This window comes from Mus caroli, chromosome 5, assembly GCF_900094665.2.
Source record: "Mus caroli chromosome 5, CAROLI_EIJ_v1.1, whole genome shotgun sequence".
Classification (NCBI taxonomy): domain Eukaryota; kingdom Metazoa; phylum Chordata; class Mammalia; order Rodentia; family Muridae; genus Mus; species Mus caroli.
Window position 1 is genome coordinate 47,743,385 of NC_034574.1, and position 18,578 is coordinate 47,761,962.

Below are 18,578 nucleotides of genomic sequence, written 5' to 3' on the forward strand. Positions count from 1 at the left end.
AAAAAGGGCTGGAGAGATGGCTCAGTGGTCAAGAGCACTAACTGCTCTTCCAGAGGTCCTGAGTTCAATTCCCAGCAACCACATGGTGACTCACAACCATCTATAACCATATGACAGTGCACTCATATACATTAAATAAATAAACTCTTAAAAAAGACTTCCTTTAAAAAAAGAGCATTGAAAAACACATATATTTATATGTGTTTCATAACAATAGCAACATTACAGTTATGAAGAAGCTGCAAAAAAAAAAAATTATGATTAGTGTTCACCACAACATGAGGAACTGTATTAAAGGGGGCCGCATTAGGAAGATTGAGAACCACTGCTGTATAAAGCCTAGAGAATAGAAACAGTCGCAAAGGAAACAAACATGCAACTTCGTGAATTGCTTCTTACCTCAGCCAACTATCAAAACATCCTGCCAACTGGTGTAAATTGAATTCTGCCATTTAAATACCTCGCTTAAGTGCAACAGCTAGTATCAGAGCCCATAATTTTGGGGTGTAACCAGCAGCAATTGTGTTCACAGGAGTGTTCTGCAGAGATTGACTGGTGGAAGAGTTAAGAATCTCTATAATACAGAGTCTATATAGTAAATTTCAACACACACACACACACACACACACACACACACACACCCCACCCCTTTCTCGGTTCTTTTTTGCACATCTGAAACTTTGTGGCTGCGGAAGAACAAGCTTTTGTTCTGTGTTTTCGATCAGACTGGGTAGGAACAATGAAATCTACTTCCCGGCCCTGGTCTCTTTCAGCCCTCGGAACGCATGTGCGAGGTCTTTCAGATGCGGAGGGGACCAGAGAGGGACGGACACACGGCCCAGCAGTTGCCTGGCAACGCCCGCTGGCGGAGTCCTGCCGAAAAAAGGTCCGGGAGAAGTGTCAGCGGCCAGGAGTGGGACCCTGCAGCGCATTCTTTCCTTGCGGGCGGCCGTCCCCGCGGCTGGCGGGTTAGGGCAGGGGAAATGTTGCAGGAGGAGTCGGACCTGTCCCTCATCATTGCCCAGATAGTCCAGAAACTCAAGGGCTCCAATTTGTATGCTCAGCTGGAACGGCAGGCCTGGGTAAGCGGGGCTGATGGGAAGCTATGGAGACCGGCAGGCCGCAGGATGACCTGCCCGCTACACTGCCTTCACCCAGGCCAGAGCTCTTTGCTCTCTCCACCCCTTTTTGCTGTTTTAAACCCTTCCCTGAGCCTTGCACCTTGTTTGCTCAGACCCAGGAGCGAGGCGATTGTATTTTATTAAAGATGGGTGGGGCGCATCACGCCCTTCTTCAGGCCAGAGAATGGCCAAGGCTTCTCCCGTTTATTCTTGTAGTCGTTTAAGGGACCTATTTTTTATTTTTTTAGATGTTGGACTCACGAGCAGCATGCCTTCCTTCTCTTTTACTGTCTCGTGGATGGATCGGGACCCCATGTGCTTTATTCTAATGTGTCACTTTGTTGCACTTTGCTCTCCCTACAGTGATTTTTTTTTTTTAATGTGCCCACCTAGCGTTTATTGAATTCATTTAAACAGACTCGGCCCTGCGAGTAGACAAAATAACCAGGAGAGCTTTACTCTATGAGAATGTAGTGTGAATGGAATCCTACAGTACCTAAACTTTTGTGGATGCTTCTGTCCCCGTTAGGATTTTGAGATCCATCCAAACTTGGTATTTTAGTACTTCTGTTCCTTTTAATTGCTGAATAATATTCCATTGTTTGGAAGCCTGGCCATTAGTTTTTCTAGTTAGTACTTACCTGGTGGATATTTGGGTTGTTTAGAGATTATGGATAATGCCAATATGTATATTCTGTAACTTTATCTTTATCCCATGGATTGTCCAGAAAATGTATTGTTTAGTTTTCAAATTTGGGGAGATCTTTCCAGTTTCTTCCTTTTGTTGATTTCAAGTTTAACTCCAAGATGGATAAAATTTATATTATGTTAATTCTTTAAATTTTGTTGGAGTATTTTTTTTTTATTTTTAAGATTCGTAATTTGCTTTCTCTTGTTGAACATCCTTCGTGTACTTAGTAAACATCTTTTTTTTTTTTTTGATAATTTAGAAATGTCAGTTAAGTCAAGTAGGTTGAAAGTTTTGTTCAAGTGTATCTTTACTGAGTGTGGTATGTGATGGTTAATCTTGTTAGTTGACTTAAAACACCTGAGAAGAGGAAACCTTAATTGAGAAATTGATCTCCTAAGCTTCTTCTGTGGACATATGCACGGGGCATTTCCGTGATTCCTAACTGAAATAGGATGGCCGAGCCCACTGTGGGTGGTACCATCCCTAAGCAGGCAAGCCTAGGCTATATAATCAAGGTACTGAATGATGAGCCTTGGAGCAAGCCAGAGAGCAGATTATCCCTGGTCTCTGCCGTAGTTTCTACCTTGAGTTGCTACACTGGCTTTTCTCCATGGTAGGCTGTCATTTGTAAGACAAATGAATTCTTTACTCCCCCAACCCCCAGTTGTTTTTGGGCAGTGTTTTATCATAGCAACAAAAAGCCAAGGAAAATGTGGTGCTTCAGTTAGCATATATAGGTCACGAGTGAAGCAAACTCTTGAGATTTTCTCTGTTACCTTCCTTACACCCTAGACTGCAGATCCCTGCACCCAGCCTTCTGTTACTTCTGCTTAGAGTCTTGGAGCATAGAGAAATTGCCTCAATATTTCTACTACCTCCCAGCTTCACAAGTCTCTCTGCCTATGTGTCCCTTTCCAAGCAATAGGCTGATATAGTCTGTGCTAGCATCATGGTAGGTGTGGGATCCTCTGATTCTACACTATGAGTTCATATACCTTATCTGTGCAGGGTCCTTATTAGCCCTGGCTTTTATTTTTCTTTGTTTTGCAACTAAACTCAGCCTTGTATCTGTGGCAGGTGTGTGAAACAGACACACCTGCTCTGGTGTCTGCTGACATCTCTGCATTGGCATGAGGTCCTAGGCCCAAGAGAATTTTTTTTTCAACCTGTCCACATTGTAGAGAGCTTTTACAACTATTCTAAACTGGGGAGTTATTGCCTGAAATTTTAAATAGAGAGTTTCTGACATTGCTTGTGATTTAGGGCCGTTGCCTCATGGAAGGGGAGAGTTTGGTTGATGTAGCAGTTTTATGCTTGTTTTTACATATTTAGCCAGCAGAAGGTACTCTGCAGATTCCCGTGAAACCCTGGTAGATGCTCATGGGAAAGGGCACAAGATGAAAGTGGATTCCTTCTTTCTTGTACTCTGGACTACTCTAGACTGGTCTGCTAGCTCATAATTAGTCTGTATACTATGTACCTAACCTCTGTGGTTACCTGGATTATAGCTCATATATGGAAAGTTTAAAAGTTAACATCCACATATAATGGAAACTGTACTATATTTATTGGGGGGGGGAGTATGAATTACCTCACTCATGCTTATTCTTTTTTCTAGTGCCATCCATCTACCTGCAAATTTTATACTTCTATTTTTCTCAATAGCTGAGTAATATTCCATTGTGTGAATAAACTGCATTCCCATTATCTGTAAGTCAGTTGATGGACACCTGACCTGTTTCCAACTTCTGGCTAGTATGAATAGATCAGCAAGGAGCATAGCTGAGCAAAAGTCTGTGTAATAGGATGTAGAATCCTTCAATTATATGCTCAAGGGTAGTAGAGCTGAATCATAAGATAGCTTAATCCCCAGCTTCCTGAGAAACCACCATATTGATTTCCGTAGTGGCTGTACATGTTTGCACCTCCCTTTGAATAGAAATGAGTAGACATTCCCCTCCCCTGCATCCTCGCCAGCATGTGCTATCATTTTTTTTTTTTATCTTGGCCATTCTGAATGAGGAAAAATGGAATATCAAACTAGTTTTAATTTGCATTTTCCTGTTGGCTAAGGATGCTGTACATTTCTCTAAGTGTTTCTGAGCCCGTTGGGTTTCATCTTCTGGAAACTCTCTGCTTAGTTTTGTACTCCATTTTTAAAATGAAATGATATCTTAAGAATCAGGTTTTTAGTTTTTATTCTTCTCTAGTTCTTTATACAGTCTAGATACTAACTGTTTGTAACAATTTGTAACAATTGATGAAGATCATTTTCCAGTCTGTAGGCTAATGCTTTGCCAGATGATTATGTCCTTTGCTGTAGGAGAGGCTCTCATAAGGAAGGGGAGATAGAATATATTGTTATGGCGACAAAAAGGGGAAATCAGAATTGGATGATTAAATACGGAGAGGGATAGGGAGGCCACTGAGAGAGACAACTGACAACAAAGGCAATTGGAAACACCAAATCGACACCTACACCTGCAGAAGCTTTCTAAAATATATACACACGTGAAAGGAATTTCAATGAAGTTACCAAATGATAGGGAGACAACGTCCCAACTAGACATTGAGTAAAACGTCCAGTGCCAGGAATGGGCTAATATTGTTAAATTGGTCAAAAGGGTCCCATGGACATGCCTTCACTCCCAAATCGCAGGCTGTTGCCAAAGCTATCATGTACTCTCCACAACCTGCACTATTGCTGAAGAAAACATTTGTCTGTGTTATCAGACATGGAGAAATCAAGCGGTGCCTAACTAGAAGCTTCAGTAGTATTGACCAGCATTCATGGTACCAGGAGGTACCCTGCACACTACCAAGGAAGAAAATGAATAATCAATATCTGTCATCTACAACCTCTGCACCGTGTAGCAGTGACTTGCCTGTGAGATTATACTGGTGCAATATGACAAAAATGATTAATATGATTAAAAATGAATATAACAAGGTCTGGAGAAATGGCTCAGCTGCTCTTCCATAGGTCCCGAGTTCAGTTCCCAGAAAGCATATGATGACTTGCTACCATCTTTAATGGGATCTCACTCCACCTACTGGCATACAGTATACATAAAAAACAATACTCATATGCATAAATAAAACTTAAAAAATTAATACAGCAAAAATGAAAAAAAAAACCAGCCTATTTGTTTAGTGGTTGATTGCTTATTGCCCCTGTGTCTCAGCCCCCCCTTCCTCCATGCTCTGCCAAAGGCAAGCTAGTTTGCAGACATGATTGTCCTTGGATAACTTTGTTTAGAATTCAGTTCATTTGGTTTTCTTAAAAGTTTTTGTGGGTGTGCAGGGGAGACAGTGTGGAATAAAGACTTATGATTTTATTGAGAATGGCCTGATATTGGTGAGAATTGAATATTGAAATTACACACTGTGTGATTGTTATCTATCCAACAGTGTGACTTTTAGGGAATGTTCAACTAACAAGTTAGAAAAAAATCTCAATTATGATTTTGCTAAGATAGAGCATTCTTAGAAACTTCTTTCCGTTTCTGCCTCTGTTGTGTTCAGCCAGATGACTTGTCCTGTAAAATTTGGTAAAATGTATAAAAATCCCTACCCATTTCTTACACAAGATTCTTTGTAGTCTATACATAAATTTATTGTATAACATATGTTGTTATTATTGGTTTATTGATATGTCTCTCTTACAAATAAGGTTTTAATGGCAAAAATGTTATGGCTTTGTAAGTAATATATATTTTATCATTGTTGGTCTGTGAGTGACTCTGTCTCACAGTGGCTCTATAAGATGGAGGTTAGACAGTCTTACTGATATGAGGGTTAAGGAGTACAATTTAGTGATGAGAAAAAATGCTGTGTCATTTTTTTCCTATGTGTTTGTCAAGTCATTTAAAAAGTTATGGCCTCATAAATGTGTAGGAAAGTCTTACACTTTTTTTCATTTGCTATTTTCTGTAAGTGTTACAAAATTTTATTTGTTTAAACACTGGGGAGAGTTCTCCAATATAGCCTGTGCTTAGGGTTTCCTGTTTGTGCCTTTTTTGTTTGTTTTTTTTATTAACATATGCTGTTAGACTAGCTTCTGGTTTATGTAAAATTGAGTGGAATGTACAGAGTCCTCCATCACTGCTCTTGTCTTCCAAGTAGCTCCCTGTGTTGTTAATGTGTCTCACTGCTGTGTGGCGCATTTCATAAAAATGACTAAAACTGATCGACTGTGCCTCACCAGATTCTATAGTTCGCATTAGGATCCATTCTTTTTGATGTACAGCTCTATGGGCTTTCAACAATATGTATCATGTAAAATTTCCCGTGCCCCGCAGTACCTATCTATACCTCCCTTGGCCTGGGTACCAGACTCCATCTACTACTGTCCTTTTATCCTACTATCCTGTCTCCATACTTTTCCCATTGGGAATGTCATACATTATGCCTACACAGTATCTGGTCTATAATACATCAGTTCCTAGTGTCTCTTGCATGGCTTGAGAGCTAATTTTTCTTGTGCTGAGTAATATCTTATTGTATAGATCTACCATTTTGTATATTTACCTCCCAGACAACAATCTTGGTTTCTTCCAAGTTTTGTCTGGTGTGAACAAAGCTTCTATAAACAGTTCATGTTTGTGTTTCAGGTGTGGGCATAAATTTTCAGCTTTGGTATTTGAACAATACCAAAGACAGTAATTACTGGGTGGTTTGATAAGATTATGGTTGCTTTGCAAGAAAATGACAGTTGGTCTCCGCTTGAGGCTGTAGCGTGTTTTTATTCTCATCAATATTGGATGAGAATTCCTATGTCTCCCATTTTCTCCAGCACTAGGAACCTATGTCTGCTATGTATTGTGATAACTCATTGTGTTACTTTTTAGGTTCCTAATGGCATACCATTTTTTTTTTTTTTGGTACAGATTTTCTAGATCAAATTGCTAGCGTTTGCATGTGTTCTAGGGTACTAGGGTCTGGGATTGATCCAGAGTCTTGCTTGCATTCAGCCACTGAGTTACGCTCTGAGTCTCATTTTTCTTGTTTTTTTTTTTTTTTTTTTTTTAATCTGTCTGGTAGTTCTTTATATATCTTCAGTTTGAAGGATGCTTCTTACACACATGGCTTTCCAAGTGGGCAGTGATTTTCTTGCAATGTGTTGGAGGTGTTAGCCATTGTCTTTTTTTTTTTTCCCCTTTCTGGCTTCTATTGAGCTTCTGTCATCACTGAATGTATACTGCCTGCCTTTATGTGGTGTCTTTTTAGCAGTTTCTTTCTGTTTTTGGAGTCTCACCAGACTTGTTAAGATGTACATTAGTGAGCTATTGTGGATGATCGTTTATTTTGCTTGTGTCTGTCCTAGTCAGTCTTATGACAATCTGACACAAGATCTAGTCGTCTGAGAGGAGGGAGCCTCGATTGATAAATGCCTCCATCAGATTAGGAGGGAGGTAGGCAAGCCTGTGGAGCATTTTCTTAGTGATTAACAAGAGAAGGCCCAGCCCACTGTGGGTGGTTCCATCCCTGGGCTGGTGGTCCTGGGTTCTATAAGAAAGCAGACTGAGCAAGCCATGGGGAGCAAGGCATTAAGCTGCACCCTTCCATGGTCTCTGCATCAGCTCCTGCACTCCCACTTTATTTGAGTTCCAGTCCTGACTTCCATCAGTGATTAACAGTGATGTAGAAATGTACGGCAATTAAACCTTTTCCTCTTCAAGTTGCTTTTGGTCATGGTGTTCTATCACAGCTATAGAAACCCTAGTAAGATAGGGCCTATAGCCCGTTTTAAACCCAGCATCAGTTTGGGAAATCGCTTGACTCATCTTTTCAAATACCAACTCTGGCTCCTCGTTTCTGGTTCCACATTAGGAATCATAGCTAACTATGCCTCTACTACGTTTTTGTAGATCCCTTTCCATCCTTTTCTGTTCAATTTAGAGATTTCTTATGGGCCGTCTAATCCTGTTTTGTGCTGTATATTATCTCTTATTGATCCACCTAATGAGTTCTTGTGTATGTATTATATCTTTCAGTTATAAAATGTCCAGGTGTTTTTTAAAAAAAGTTGTATTTTTATTTATGTGTCTGCATGTGTTTGCCATATGTGTGTGTGCACAGGTGGAGGTAAGATGTTTGATCCCCCAGAGCTGGAGTTAGGAGCCATTGTGAGCCACTGGGTATGGGAACCAAACTCAGGTCCTCTGGAAGAGCAGTGAGTGCTTTTAACTGCTGAGCATTGTTGACCACCCCCCCCCCCCAGGTGATTCTTGTTTAATGAAGCCAGCTCTGAATGTATTTTTCCTGGATTTTTATAACCATTTTTTCGTGTGTGTGTGTGTGTGGGGGGGGTTAGGTTCTGTGTCCTTCATAATTGTAAAGGTTCCTCTTCATTAAAACTGTTATCTAGATTACCCATGGAGCTCTTTGTAATCTTTTCTCCTCTTGCCTTTGTCCGTGTGCTGTCAGTCAGACAGCAGCATGCCTTTATTGGATGCTTTGCATTCTGTATAAATTAAAATACAGCTTCAGATTGTCACCTGACCCTCCCCGGGTCAGGCTTGGGACTAGTTACCAGCTGGAATGCCATTATGGAATGTGCTGAGTCAAGGCTGAGCTTTCTCAGGAGCAATCTTCCCTTGGTCCTTTCCTGGGTCTCCTAGGGTTTCAACGAAGGATTTGATGTATTCTGTGCATTCATTACATTTGGGTCTCAAACTTTAATCTTTTCCTCAAAAGTCCTTTCCCCAAAGGACTTTGTCAGTGTGTTTTATTGTTTCCGGTTTTAGCCTTCTATCCCACAGAGTACCAGTTTCTTGAGAATAAAACTGGCTAAGTGCTTAATACTTGCAAAGTCTTTACTTATTTCTCTGTGTCTTCGGCAGCCCTGCTGGCTTTGTGCTGGGCTAGTCCTGATTCTCATGCCCATAGGCTTACTCTCCTAGAGAAAGTGTAACTATCGCATAGTATAGCTAGTTCCTCCTTCGGAATTTTTCTCCTTTTACTCTAAGACCTGTTAAATCAGCAACTCTTTTCTATATTTAGGAGTGTGTGTGTGTGTGTGTGTGTGTGTGTCTGTGTGTGTGTATGTGAGAGAGAGCACTCTTGGTTCTAGACAAGTGTATTACTAACCCAGCAGTTTGTCCTTCCACCTTATCCACCTCGTACACATTCATCCCACTTGGTGAGGACTGAAGAAGATAACATACCTCTCACTTATATTAGTCAGTGCTTTATAAAAGAAAACCTGGCTTTTTAAAGAAGGTACAAATGATTCAGCGTTTCTTCATCCAATGTTCTTCATTGTCTCAGTGTTCATTGTGATACTTTGCCCTTTACACTTGAAACACTGACCCATTTTTTTTTCTTTTAGTCAGCTTTGCTAATGTACTTTTAAACAGCTGACTGGACACTATGTGTCTTTTACATTTAATGAACATATTTTCCTGCTGTTATGTCTCCTGTACTGCCTCAAGTTTTCTGTTCAGGTGTACATAGAAATTGGTAGAGCAACTTACAGAGTTAAATATAATTGTATAATTGTTTAAAAACTAAATACAGATTTTAAAAACTATTTTTCTCCTTGTAATAAAATGTTATTTTTAGCATAATTATCCACCAATTATGTTTTAATACATTTCTTATATAGTAGAGTGGTCAAGTGTTTGTTTTCTGACTATTCCCAAGTAACTGGCTTGAAGTTCTTTTGAGTCTTAGGATGGAGTTTTCTCATCCATTCTCTAGACACTGGGGTGGCAGTCTAATTCCAGATTGATGTCCAGGGCCGTATTGGTATTGTTACTTTATTTTATTTTGCATTGAAGTTGATGTTGCATAAACATGTTATTTTCACTCCATTAAGCATTAAATATATTTTGTTATTCAATTTTTAAAATTATAAACAATAGAATTAAAACAGACAGGGCCCTGAAAGAAGATGAGCTTTGGAGAGAGGAATATATAATAGGTATTATAATGTCTAGAACCCCAGAATATCTTGGTATTAGTAAAGAAAAAAACTTCATGAAATGTTATCTCAAATATATGGAATTTATATTCATATGAAAGGTCTACGCCATGAGCAAAATATGTTCTTTTTTAAAAGTTTTTTTTTATTATTTTAAAATTACATGTGTGTGTGTGTGTGTGTGTGTGTGTCTGTGTGTGGGTGTTTGTGAGTATAGCTGCTTACAGAGGCTAGGGGTGTCAGATATCTCTGCAGCTGGAGTTACAGGTGACCATGAAGTTCACCTGTATGAAGGTGCTGAGAACTGAACTTGGATCCTCTGGAAGAGCAGTATGCATAGCCTGTCTTTTTGAGTATATTTTCAGGTAACATTTGGTGTATACTCAGGGAAGATCTAGATTGTATTGTTGCAGTTGATATATAAATTTGAAACTCAAGGTCTCTTATTTGTCCTGAGTCAGGATGCAATGTCATCTTTATCTTTTGTATGTTGGTTTTTATTGTATCTTTAATTTTATAAAGTAATATAGTAAAGAAGTGAATGACGGCATGTAGAATTCCAAGAGAAGAAAATCCTTACCTGTGTGGAATTTATTCTTAGGATACAGGATATACATTACAATGTGAATTTGGCTTGCTAAAGTATATCTCATGTTTTATGTCAGCACCGAGTTGCTTAGAAAATGTCATGTAGGGTTTCTGGAATAGATAGGACAAACCTTTATTGACTAAGGGAGAAGATTGGTCACAAAAAGTAAACTGAGAATGATTTCACGAAAGGGAACAAGAGGTCACGATAGAATGGAGAAGAGAGTGTAGGTAGGAAAGTAGGTCAGCTTGGGGATGTCAGCAGAAGGCAGCCAGGGACAGATCCATCTTCAAGGTGAGAGAAACCAGAGTGGGGCGGGAATCACACGGCACATGTTGAGTGTAAGGCTAAGTCAGCGTTCAGGGCGCCTGGCCTTCCAACCTGAAATTAACACGTACCCCTGGCTACAGGGTGTTCCACTGGGACTGCTAGGATTACAGCAATGAGTCTGCACTATGGTTTTAGATGGAACCAGAAGTATTAGGAAGGAATGGAGAGACCCAATTCAACATGTTTACATTGAGCGTCTCATTAGTGATGGTAATGGACTCTTGAGAGGAATTAGACTAAGTCGGGAATAATGAGAAGCATGTCTGGGAACTACTGTGGGAAAGGGCAGTGTCTTTTAAATACTATGTCTCATTTTCATTTTTATGTCTTTAATTATGCTGTGAGATCTTTAAAAGTAAGAAAGGATATCTTTTTGTTTTTAAATTCAGCAACTAGCACATACAAAGAACTCAGTCATTGCAAGAACAGTGTAGGTGAAGAGAGCACAAGTGCACTTAGGGGGGCAGTCTGTGTGGTGTTCAAGGACAGATCCCAGTTCCCAGTGTTGGGGCAGTGAAAAGGCCACTCCGGATTCTTGTGTGGAAACTTTGTAGATAGGTAGAAGTACCTAGGTTGAATGACTAGCTCTTTGGAGGGTTGGAAGTTCCTGAATTAATACCATCACCGTCTTCGTCGTTGTCGTTGTCGTCGTCGTCAACAACAACAAACAACACAGGGCATAAAGAGGTTGTTGCGGTAATTTCAGAAGGGGAAATCACAGGAGTGTTTACAGAGCACACTCATATGCCTCTGATAATCAGGAGAGACAGAGGGAGAGAGTGCTATATCCTCTTCCGCTGCTTGTTTTTATTTCCTATGTTCTGTGGGATCTTCTGTGATTCCATGAGCAGCCTATGAACTAAGGTCAGGAGGCCCCAGCTACACAAGGACTACACACAACTAAGGAGTGCTTAGTGAAGCAGAAGTCGTCTTCCACAGGGAAGACCACACCTATTGATTATCCAGCACCAAATTGTCAGCCCTGAAAACATACAGGTAACATTATACAGACTATGCAGGTTATATTTAGAAATATATGTATATATATATGTATATTCCATATATATTTCTTTATATTATATATAATTATTTATATAGTTATAATGCATATATTATATAATTATATACTCTATATTGTTTCTATATAATCTACATAATTTCCATATATATTTCATATATATAATCATATGTGATTTCCATGTACATATTCCAAATATATAGTTATATATAATAAATACATTATAAGCACATATAATTTATAAATAATAATTCTATATTTTATGCTATGGAATTTAATAACAAATATTATAAATGTAATAATATATAATATAATATATAATATATACATGTGCTAGTTGTATGTGCTAGTTGTTGAATATATACATGTATATGGAATATATACATGTATATGGAATATATACATATATATGGAATATGATACATATGTATTTATGTAATAGCAATTAATGAAAAAAGAGACCATGAATTTAAAAACAGCAAGGAGGGGTAATGAGAAGGTTTGAAAGGAGGAAAGTGAAGGAGGCAATGATGTAATTATAGGCTCAAAAAAGAAAAGAAAGAATTAAAAAAGCATTTAGGAGTTACAAGCAAATGGATTTGAATTTTTCAAAAATGAAAATTATGAAACTGGAAACAGCTATTATAATCCATATGTATTCATGTAAGCTGTTATTCATAGAATCGATTCTGTTATTCAAAAAATATTTGGAAGATGCTTCTTCAAAAAAAAATGACGTTAACATGACACTTGAAGGAAAGTCATTGTGTGTGATGATGAAATTCAAGCTTTGAATAAAAATGAGCTGTTGAGCGATTGGGACAATGTGCCTGCCACTGTGAACATAATGGCTTCTCAATATTTAAAAACTATTCGTGGGTGATATTGGTGGTGACATTAATGAATATTACTTTTTGATGTTGTTCAATGGTAAGTTAACCACTTGACTTAGTTAGCCAGTATCTGATCATGCATGATATTAGAGGGTCACATGTAGGGAAAAAGCTGAGCAATGCATTTTTTTTGTGTGTGTGTTAGAGACTGGAGAGTGTATTGATATTAAATTCCATATCACAACCAATCTTTAGGAGACCATAGGTTATCATATTTTGGTGTTTCATAAAAGAACATCTTCAGTTGTCTGTAAAATATAATAAAATTCTACTCCATTTCTAGCTACATGTATGTATTGTCCAAATACATCAGGCAAAAAAGCAATGCCATAGGTCGACTGCCATGGGAATTACAAGGAAGTGGTAGTTTTCATCTACTACTGTATATATTGAAAAGATTATATAATGCTTCTCACTGATGTTTAGAATTTTTGTTTGTTTTTAAAAATAAAGCTACTTTAAATAAGCATTTAGGAAAATATATAATGAATTATGATTATTTTAAAATGAATCAAGCAATTCTTTCTTGTGGTCCAATATTCATAAAATTTACCTCTGCTCCTCGGTTGAGTGGTCCTTTGGCATGAGGTCCATTTACACCGTGGTTAGACAGACCGCCATCCATGTCCAGAACTGTTTAAACCACCCTGGTGAAGCTGTGTGCTGGTAAACACTCACTCCCTGGCCCCTCCCTATCCTGATCACCGAGTTCTATTGTTTCTGGCTGTGACTGTTTTGGGCAGAAGCAAATCATAGTATTTGCTTTTGTTTTCTTAATGTGTGTTCCTTCTACATAGCATGATGTCTTCAAGTTCATCTGTACCATGTCAGAAATAACTTTTAAAAGGAAGAATAATATTCAAATAGCCACAACATTTTGCTTGTCTGCTCATTATCTATAGTTTTTTGGGCTGTTGAGAATTAGTACTGGTGTCAAGTGTCTACTTGCTTCCCTGTTTTGGGTTCCTTGGGGATGCACCCGGAAGTAGAATTCCTGAATCATGGGGTAATCATGTGCTTTACTTTAAAGGAACCACCAAATAGACCCACCACACTAACAATTACTTTTAATTGGCTTTACTTGATCTGACGGTGTGCCGATACTTATAATTGACACAAAGCATCCCAGAGTCCTCAGTGACTTTTAAGAGAGTGAGGAACCTGCGATTGAAAGCTTGAGAGTCAGTGTTATAGAGGAGTGGGCTCTAGAGGCCAGTTCTGAATCCACAATAATGGCAGACAGGCGAGGGAAGAGCTACTCAGAGTGACACGGAGCTAGGCCTTGGATACTCGAGAACTTGATAGAGTTTGAAACAGATGTGGCCCTGAGGAAAGCAAATTCAGAGAAGGCGCAGTAACTCTTATTAAAGGGCTCTCAGCAAAAGGGATCAAGCTTACTCTGTGGTCTGAGGTGGTGGGGTTAGTGCTGGCACGTGTTAAGTCAGTGCTGCCACACGCTAGCTCAGCACAGCGATGTAAGGTAAGGGAGGCACCACTAAGGTAGGAATAGAAACAAACATTCCTAAGCTGCAAAGCAGTTCAGCATCCTTGTTGGGTTTTTCTCAGACAGACGACCTTGTGGAGAGGGCAGTGGCCTCTAAGTGGTTAGTGGTGCAGCAGAGCTTCCTGTAGTCTCTTCTAATCCTAAATTTCTGCCATTTTTAGGCACAGGTGGATACCTGGAGTCCAGCATCAGTATGTGAGTGTAGTGAGAAAGAGAGGTGATGAGAGCCTTTGCTGTGTGCTCTGTGTGTTCCTTTCCAGAGCATGTGGCCTCAGCCTCTCTCTCTCTACCTCTCCTGTACTCACCAAGATTAGGGGTTTAAGATTTCATAGGTAAAGGTTTGAAGTTAGACTGTTGTAGTGGAAATGGAAACTGTGTGTACACCTGCGCATCAGCAAGAGGAAGAACATGTGCTTTTAGACTTGCAGAAGAGCGATGGTACTACCGTCAGCATGAGTGGGTGACGAATTACACAGCGTCACAACCATACATCTCCTGCTTCCCGTTTTGTAAGAGGAGTATATTTTAGTTCTTGTCGTGAGCTACAGGCATTGGGCTTAAAGAAGGCTTAAGTTCTCATTGTAGATTTTCCAAAAAAACTCTTTCTCCAAGACTCAACTTTTTCAACAAAAATCTGTTACAGATATCTAGTCCATTACCATCTGGGCACATCTTATATTTTATAACATAACTTTAATTTATACTGAACTACATTGCCAAAAATTTACTTTGATAATTTTCTACTCAATTTTCATAATAACTTCATTTAGTTTCTTTTCTCTTTTAAATAAAAAAGGAACAAATGCAGAGATGTTAAGTGGCTTAATCAAATTACTAAGTAAGCCTGGGAGATAATTTCAGCTCTCTGGTGCCAAACCAGTGTTCCTGCCGTCCTGAGTGCTTTGAAAGCTGTGCTCTATTACAGCCAGGCTTAAAAATCGGTAATTGACCAACTGTACTAAACAGCTCCTCCAACTCCTCAGCATCAGATGGTCAGTGCACAGTCTGCACTGCTCCTGTGCATTTCTGCGAGGCATTGCATGAGCTTGTGCCTTTGGCATCACACAAGGGAGGCTGCAGCTCCAGCTGTGTGAGTGTCAGAGTGCAGGCCAGGGAAAGCACAAGTGCTCATGCTCACCACACTGCTGCTACAGCAGCACGCTGCTGAGGCGCAACACACCCAGGGGAAGGATACCACGCACACATAGAAGTCCTAGTCTCATCTAGGTATTAGTGATAAAGGAATTTTGGATTTGTCCTAAAAATAAAAATTTCTATCTACTTCTCTGTCAATTTCCTATATCTGTTTAGATTGGGAGTATGATTAGATCACTAGGAAATGAATTAGTAATGTGGATACTTCTCTGTGAATCAGAACCTTTCTCCTCATTGGGTCGTCACAATGCAATACAGAAATAAGATGCCTAAACTGTATCAGACTAAAGCTGCACCTTTTAAACAGTGAATGTGAGTGAGAAAGGTTTGTTGTAAATGTATAATAATGCTGCCTTCAATGTGGTTTATACAGTAGGATGCCCAAAGTATCTCCAAGAGAACTTTTCAGAGAGGCTCGTGCTATTGACTCATATGTCAGAACTGTGTCACCGTAGCGTATGGTGCACCTGTGACTGCCCTACTGTGTTGTATGTTGGTTTGTGTGGTGGCTATGCCTGTGCCTTTGGTATGGCTTTGGTCCTGGGCTCCAACCCAGATCTTTGAGCCTGCTATGCAAACCTTCTACTATGTAGTTGCATCCTCAGGTACCCTGTCATGGTTTTGATTCTCTCTTTTCTAAAGATCTTAGTAATTAACCTGACTAGTTAGTTAATTTGGTTCATGCTATGTCCAGCAGGGCTCAGGGAATGGACCTCACTGGGGCAGCAAGGAGATGAAGAAAACAGGCAGGCAGGCAGATAGGCAGACACTGGGCAGGAAGCTGGGAGCTGATGGTCCGGGCTCTCTGCTAGAGAAACTTCAGGACCTGTCCCTGTCCAACCGTCACCTCGAGCTCAGTGTGTTATTACAGTAGAGTTGAACAGAGAGGTGGGGTTATTGCATACAGATAATCAAGGAAGCAGGGTTTATGGTAAATAGCTGAACCAAAGAGGCAGACTTCTCCAATCTTACATCTCGAAGTCATCTCCAGACAGTCACTATCTCAGAAGAAAGCTATGGTGGGTATTCTCTGCACTCTGTCACCATCCATACACAGGCCAGAGGGGAAGGAAGGCTTTGCTCATCCTCCACAGATCTCAGCCTCTGGAGTCTTTGCCATGGCTGTGTGGTGTCAGCAGTACACATCACTCAGGACTCTGCACACGAAGGCCTTCTCTGCTCCCTATAGGCTGGCAACCTTGAACTATTGAAAATGTTTAGAAACAAAAACAAGCTTTTTTCTTCAAATTCTTTAAATGAGACTTTATGAATCATGTCTAAATACAAACCAGAGAAGAGAAAGAAAAACAAGACAAGTTAAATTTCCATTTGCCTCCATCATTGTGAATAATGAGCCGGAGGTTTTACAGCTTTTAAAATAAAATACTTCTGGGGATAATGGACTGGAAATTACTCTGCTCAGTTAAAAATAATTTTATGAAGTTCCTTATTTATTTTGGGATAAAATTGACTAAAAAAGATAGAACATGGTTTGGTCAATATAATTTTGTGAAGCAGCAATTAATACCAGAGTAATAGATATGCTGCAGAGTGGAGACCTGGCCTTGTCAGTCAGATGCTGCTCTAGTCAGAAAGATAAGTGCGATGAGAGCTTTCCTGTAGCCTCTGTGCTGCCTGTCACAGAGGACATAGTGTTCTGTCTTTGTTAGGGGAGCTGGATGGAGGGGTTTAGAAGTTACTGTTTTGTGATTTGTGCTGGATTTGTGATGAGGGAGTATTTGCTTCTAAGGAAACAACACAAATGAAAGCTTGAAGCCCTAAAGGCATTTCCAGTTGTGGGAGCATGGGATACTCTGACCAGTGCGTACCACAGTGAGAAGCCGAGAAGATCTGTAGCTTGGTCAGGCAGCACCAGCAGCAGGTCATAGGGATAAAGTAGATTTACACTGTACTGGGCTACATATGTCTGTTGAAAATCTCAGGCTCCTTTATATTGCTGCACAGCCACAGCTAGAACAGACTTATACTTTAGGAAGAGAGCACTAGAACACAGATTGGAAAAGAAAGATGCTGGTCCATTCATTCATTCAATAAACATTTATTCTGTATCTGTTTTGTGAAAGTAACTATTTTAGGCACAAAGACAGCTGCCCTAGTGGAGCTTGCTATTAAATGTTGTTTGGTCCTAGGCTGACCTTGAACTCAGCCTTAGTCTCCTGGGATTAAAGGCATGTACTAAGTTGCCTGGGCCTAAGCTTTTCATAGCCACTGTGCCTCAAGATTTCCATGCCAAGATCCAGGTCAGAAACTTGTGTCTCCTGGATCACAGGTGAGCTCTCCAATTCTGGATTGTAGTTCATTCCAGATATAGTCAAGTTGACAACCAGGACTAGCCATTACACGTAGTATAGCTTAGTCTTGCCAACTTAAAAATCAAATGCCTTCGAGTATGTTAAAAATATAGGTTTATTTATGTATGTGTTATAAATGTGTATGTGTGTATACATAGTCCTATGTGTCTGCTCATGTATGTGTGTATGTGGTTGCCAGAGGTTGATTCTGGGTGTCTTCCCCAATCATCCTTCACTTTAAAAAAAGAAAAAAACTAAAACAGGTTCTCTCACATGAACGGAGACCGTTGGCTACTCTAATGAGCTAGCTTTCTCTGAAATCCCTTGTCTTTGTCTTACAGGTTCTAGAAATATGAGCAGGCCACCATATCTTCCTAGCATTTTATGTTAGTTCTGAGGATGCCGTGTGTGGTCCTCACATTCTCACAGCAAGCACTTTATTCTTTGAATCTTCTTTCCAACTTTCCTCCCTTCTTTTAAAAAAGAATGCTTCCTTGGCTAAAGGCTGGACTGTTTATCTTACTGTTTCCCATAGCCTGGACTTTACTGGCTGTAAACTGCTAGTGCAGCTCGCCATGTTCTGTCCTTTATTTGTTTGTCAGCTGGGCCCCAGGCTTCACTAGACTTGGGTGTCAACTTTTGGCATAGCTGTTTAGGTAGTAGAGTGTTTTTTCATTGACTAGCACAGACTGTCTAAGCACCTCTTCTGCAGACTTAAAAGCTGTGTCTGCTCAATGCCTAGAGCCAGCAATTCATTGGGGTTCTAACTGAATCTGTTTTACTTTTAGCTGTAACGCTTTAATTTTTATGTGTACAAATGTTTTACCTTAATGTATATTTATGCATCACATGTATTCCTGGTGCCAATGGAGACCAGAGGGTATTGAAACTCCTTCAAGTAGAGTTAAGGACAGTTGTGAACAACCATGTGGGTGCTGACAACTGAACTCAGATCTTTTGTAAGAGCAGCAAATGTCATTAGAGCTATCACTCCAGCCCACAAGCTGAACTACTTATAAATTAAACATTCTCTTGTAC

General features: G+C 39.7%; 1 protein-coding gene across 2 annotated transcripts in view; it reads left to right on the forward strand.

The window, feature by feature from the left end:
- The first annotated feature begins 856 nt into the window (after window positions 1–856).
- Window positions 857–18,578, forward strand: part of Tbc1d19 (TBC1 domain family member 19) — a 92,152-nt gene continuing 74,430 nt past the window's right edge. Inside the window, exon 1 of one of the 2 annotated variants that reach the window (XM_021162116.2) lies at window positions 857–1,082. In XM_021162116.2, coding sequence (XP_021017775.2) covers window positions 984–1,082 — 99 coding nt within the window. In that variant the 5' untranslated portion in view covers window positions 857–983. The remainder of the gene's footprint in view (window positions 1,083–18,578) is intronic. The other variant, XM_029477606.1, reaches the window with a different exon arrangement.